This window comes from Anneissia japonica, unplaced genomic scaffold (genome assembly GCF_011630105.1).
Source record: "Anneissia japonica isolate Jap-2015-1 unplaced genomic scaffold, ASM1163010v1 scaffold287546_len9472_cov169, whole genome shotgun sequence".
Lineage (NCBI taxonomy): Eukaryota > Metazoa > Echinodermata > Crinoidea > Comatulida > Comatulidae > Anneissia > Anneissia japonica.
In genome coordinates this window covers 3,473-8,828 of record NW_022744215.1, presented here as the reverse complement: position 1 = coordinate 8,828, position 5,356 = coordinate 3,473, and the positions used below count along the sequence as shown (strand labels likewise).

The window sequence follows — 5,356 nt, the reverse complement described above, 5'->3', positions numbered from 1 at the left end:
TCTCTTATACACATCTTTTCTTTGATTTGTATTGAATTTTTAAAATAAGTATGCAACTTGATATCCTGTAATAGTGTCTTTGTAATTAAATGTTGGGCATAGCATTTTAAAAATAAATTCTTAAGAACATAATGATTCTACCAACACATTTAAAATATGCTAAAAAAAAAAGACTTAGATAAATATTACATAATTCCACTTATTTTGGCCCGGAGGCCAAATTGCATGTAAAATTACAATGGAGTTGAGGAGACATGTGATTTCCAGTCCCCCACTACCCCCACTCTGTATCTTAAGATACAGAGCAATTACTTATTGCTTTTATGTGAGGTGCGATTAGAATTACCTCTGTTAAGGAGTGCTTGCATAGCGGACACCGAGGATTATGATCCAAACACCTATTGAGACAACCTGTACAGAAGGTATGACCACACGGTGTTGTTACAGGTTTGTGAAGCAGCCGAAAACAAAGGCTACATTCGTAGTCGCTTCGAGTTAGAAGGTGCGGTGCAATCAACCTTGGTTCACATGGTTTCAACTCTGTACCTACAAATGAAAATGTTTTCATTCCAAGGGTTTTAACACATTAACTGCCAAGACTTTTCTCCTACTTTCATCCCATACACCATGTTATCAAGGGCGCCACCATATGAAAAACATTTCATTCAACTGTATTGAAATCACTAATTCTGGGTTCTTACGACCACTGCCAGAGAGTTTATGTTCAATACAATAGTGGAATGTTGGAGAGGTGTGGACGTGAATGTAAGTCCCTGGCAGCGAATGTATTAAAGTGCTTCACATTATCACACCAGTCATCGGATCAAATACCTTATGAACAATCTGTTCCCTGGGACCGATTCTATAATGCCGTGCGACTTCTCAGTTATTATGGTATAATCATTATGTATAAAAGCATTTATAAGAACACTGAAATTAGACATACCAGTAGTGGGGTCAGAATGCTTTCGTTTCTTTTGAGCGCACACTGCACCAATATCAAAGGCATCTGAAAAAATACAAAATAATAATTAAAATTAAATCTCTCGCTAAAATAAAAACTAAAGGTTGCACCTAATTCAGCCACGCAACAATGTATTTGGGATACCTTTTCCCCAATACTAAATTGATACAACAATATCTAATGTGTCTCTTTCATAACAAATTGTTTTCTAATCATTGTAAAATATTTAATTAATTATTAATTAATTAATAATTCATTCCTACCTTTGGTTTTTACTTCATCTTTACAGTAAGTGTCTTCAGAATTGCTTCCTGATTTAGAAGCTAAGCTCTCGCTCACCTGTACAAAAACAAATTAAAATTATTTCAATCATTCAATCAATCACGCAATAAAAAGTCTTTTCCACCTCCCTCTCCCCCAACCTCTGTTATTATCAACTCTTTTCCACTCCCCTCTGTTATGAACAACTCTTTTCCACCCCTCTATTATTAGCAATGCTTTTCCACTACGTCAACAACTCTTTTCAACCCCCTCTGTTATGAACAACTCTATTCCACCCCCTCTGTTATTAACAACTGTTTTCCACCACCTCTGTAATAAACAACTCTTTTCCACTCTCTCTGTTATTAGCAACTCTTTTCCATTCCCTCTGTTAGTAACAACTCTTGCTTCAACCATGGAGGTATTATTTAGAAGATCACCTGGCAACAGATTCATTTGACTCAACAAACCAATGTGTTCCACGCCAATCTACCTTATTATTAACAATTTTTTGGATAGCAAGTACTTGGCAACAGCAGGCTTTTATACGCTTCAACACAGCAGTTTTGCGATAAACCATTTGATTTTAACCCATTGGATTTTTTCAGACTTTTAGTATGTATATGTGTACATTTCAAGGACAGACTCTGAAAAAAATTTCTGTTGCAATTAGTTATGTGTTGATTACAATTTTGTCTAAAGATTGACTGCTTCAACTATGAAACTGAGGCGGAAAATAAAACTGAAAACTACTTTGACTTTGAATTGAATTTTCGAATAGTTAACCATTGTTAACCCTAAAAATCCTCAATCATTCCTTAATTAACATCTGTTAAAATTAGAATTATTGGGTTTTATCCAATTTATAGCAAATTCAAGTTAAAATACACCATACTTTTAAAGCTTATGTAAATGTTTTATTAAATTTGAAACTTTTTTTTGTAGAAAATATTAATATATTTGATATTTCTTGAAAAATATGCATTTTCTTCAAGGTGAAAACGATTGCGCAGCCATGGTGATTGACTGTAAGTAGTACGAATTGAGAAAAGAAGGTGCTCTCCATTTCGCCATGTTCAATTTCTTGGTAAACTAAGCCTGTTGAGCATTTGGTGGCGGGGAACACATTAGACTTCAAAGGCATCACGCAATCATTTTCATGCGGCTGTTTGTTCTTGGCTCATTTGCAGAGCACTATGCGCGGAGCTTTTTCGAGTGACATAAGATTTCATAACCAGACCCCACTATGATGGGCCTGAGGTAGTCCCCTTCATATATGTGAAATACACACCACCCCCTCTCCCCAACCTGTCTCTTATACACATCTAGATGTGTATAAGAGACAGGAGAAAAATCAATNTCTTGAATAGGCCACTAGTCATCCTACTATTTCTCTTCTTTTTCTACCTCTTCTTTTTCTTCTCCTTGGCTACAATTCTTTTTGTCATAATAAACAATTAGCATCATAATTCAATTAATAAAAATCAATAATCATGTAATAATATGTAAAATATTTTCAATTACCTTGGAGCATACACCAGTGGAAGAGCTTTGGTTGCTAGTGTTACTACTCGCACTTTCTCCTTCAATTGATTGGTTACTACTCGAACTCCCTCTGTCACCTGATTAGTTACTACCTGTACTCCCTCCTTGTACTGATTGGTTAAAACCTACAAGTATTGCTGACGCCAGGTCATCCAATCCAGATGAGAAGACACTGAATGGTGTTGTCATTCCATGAGCACACCTACCAAGAATACCATGATGTTGAAGTTCCGTACATTTTCAATTTTCCGATGTTGGTAACGGAGTTAAAATTTTCTGTAGTACCTGGGGAAGCATGTCAGTAATAAAAACAATTTTACTTGAAAAAAACATTTCACATCGTGACATCAGGGCCATATATTGGAACATCATGACTATATATGGGCACATCATGACCATTTATGGGCACATCATAACTATATATGGGCACATCATGATTCTATATGGGCATTAACAGTTTGTTATGTTTTTTGTCCAAGAAGATTTGATTATCTGGATAAAGATTAATATTACTACTGATTAGTTAAAAATAACTAATGTTAAAACAAATTTTTTAAATGGAAAAAAAAAGTTTTTAAGGCTGTGAAAGAAAATATAAGGATCATCATAAATTACAAGTAACAAAAGAATATCAAATACAAAAAAAAGCAAAAACAAAGCTTACTTTTATTTATTTTCGCTTAATTATTAAAAAAACATTTAGCATTATAAATGTTTTTTGAAAGCCATTAGATAAAATGTTGACTAATTCTTAATTTCTGAATGAATCCAGTAAAGATACCTGTACAAAGCAAGTTTTAATAAAGGTACGTGTGTCATAATTTCATCGATAGTTTTCATATCAGGAGATATTATCTCCCAGCCTAAATAGAAAAAGTTGTATAACGTATGCATCAGTGCTTATATAAGAATGAGCTGCATTATGATTGGCTGTTACGTAAGTCCACTGACCTGCCCTTGTGGAACCAGATTATATGTACGGTTTCGTAACAACTATATTTACTATTGCAGTACTATTTACATAGTTTCTCACCTGAGCCAGTGTTGTTTTAGCGCTGGTGACATTGGGGTCAAGCGATAGTCCCTGAAGTAACGACATCAGAGCTTCTTCATACTTCCCCGTCATCATAAGTGCGCGCTACTTTCTGAAATATCCCTTCAAATTTCGAAGAATAAAAAAATTAATTTGTGTCTTCATAAAAGTTCATAATAATTTGTTTAAATAAATTAAATAAAATTTTAATAAAATGTTATTAATGATTCACCTTTGGCCACAGGGGTTGAAATTTGCATGATCTGACCGCATTTCATGTATCTTTGAACTACTGGCCACTAACAGTGGTCGTGAATCTTAGCAGATCACTGCCATCTTTATTTGATGTTTGTACAATAATTGTTGTGGTCATCGTACAGTAATGAGTTCGATAATTGCATCAACATAACCTGAAAATCCTTCGTTCCTGTACAAAATAGAAGTTTTGAAAGTAAAAAAAAAAATAGAATTGAAATATTACTGGTAAACAGATTGCATGCAATGTGAATGAGTGGAATTTCTTGTTTTATTAAATGAGACTAATCTGATAGATTATTTTTTGATTGTATTAATCTCTTTTATTTGTGCTATATAAAAACCACACATTATTATTTATTATTTTCAGGCATATGATTAGGCCTATTATTATTTACAACATATGTAACAACTTTTTTTAAACTCAGTGAATATAAAATGCTTCTGATTACTCCATTCAAAATTCACCAAATAAAATATATTTAATTAAATTATAACTTATTTCATCCATACCTTCTACACTTTTATGTACATCATCTGTTTCTCTTGCTATTTATCACATGTCAAAGGTCATGAACTTGTTGTGTAAACTCTTTCTTCCAGTAACAGTAGAATTGAACAATCTGAGAAAATGAAATCAACAATTACACGTTGATTATTAAAAAAATCTTTGATCTGCTCAAATATGTTTACCAATATTCCTCTGCCTGATTTCAGATTTGCTCCATTTAAAAACATCCAATCAATTCATTAATTATTCCAGTAGTCTTCAATTCAATAAATACTACAAACAAGTTAAATCATTTTCTATGAGTATAAATGGAGAAAACAAAACTCCTCTTTAACTTTAACACTACTTTTAACAGGTATAAGCAAACAGTCTCAATTTTCTTGTTGCTTTTGTCTTTACTGCAATTTGCAAACTAATATGAAGAACTACAGATATGCCTGTAAGGAGCAATACCATGGCAATCCATTGCAGTTTATAAATAATTCGCTAAGTTAAAATAGACTTGCCACAAGTCCCTTTTAATTATTTTTTCTCATTCTGGACAGCACCACCAACGAGCAAGTTAATTTTGAGACAGAAATAATGAAATCCTAATCATAAAATAAAGAAATCGAGTATGGGATGCCAAATAAATTAGGTAAATAATAAATTAAACCCAATATTAGGGCCTGGAACCCAGGCTAAAAAAGTACAGTACACTATAAATTTTCAGGAATCAAATCCAATTACATTTTAAAAAGAGGATTAATTATGCTGAACTTGTTATTGCAAATCCCAAATAAATTTA

General features: G+C 33.0%; 1 protein-coding gene across 1 annotated transcript in view; it reads right to left on the bottom strand.

Moving 5' to 3' along the window:
• Window positions 1–346: 346 nt before the first annotated feature.
• Window positions 347–5,356, bottom strand: part of LOC117119581 (LON peptidase N-terminal domain and RING finger protein 3-like) — a gene marked incomplete at its 3' end in the record, with an annotated part of 8,476 nt that continues 3,466 nt past the window's right edge. The window contains exons 4-8 of the mRNA XM_033264407.1: window positions 4,036–4,230; window positions 3,804–3,926; window positions 1,228–1,303; window positions 947–1,009; window positions 347–546 (exon numbers count right to left, since the gene is read on the bottom strand). Of these exons, the coding sequence (XP_033120298.1) occupies window positions 347–546; window positions 947–1,009; window positions 1,228–1,303; window positions 3,804–3,899 (435 nt within the window). The remainder of the gene's footprint in view (window positions 547–946; window positions 1,010–1,227; window positions 1,304–3,803; window positions 3,927–4,035; window positions 4,231–5,356) is intronic.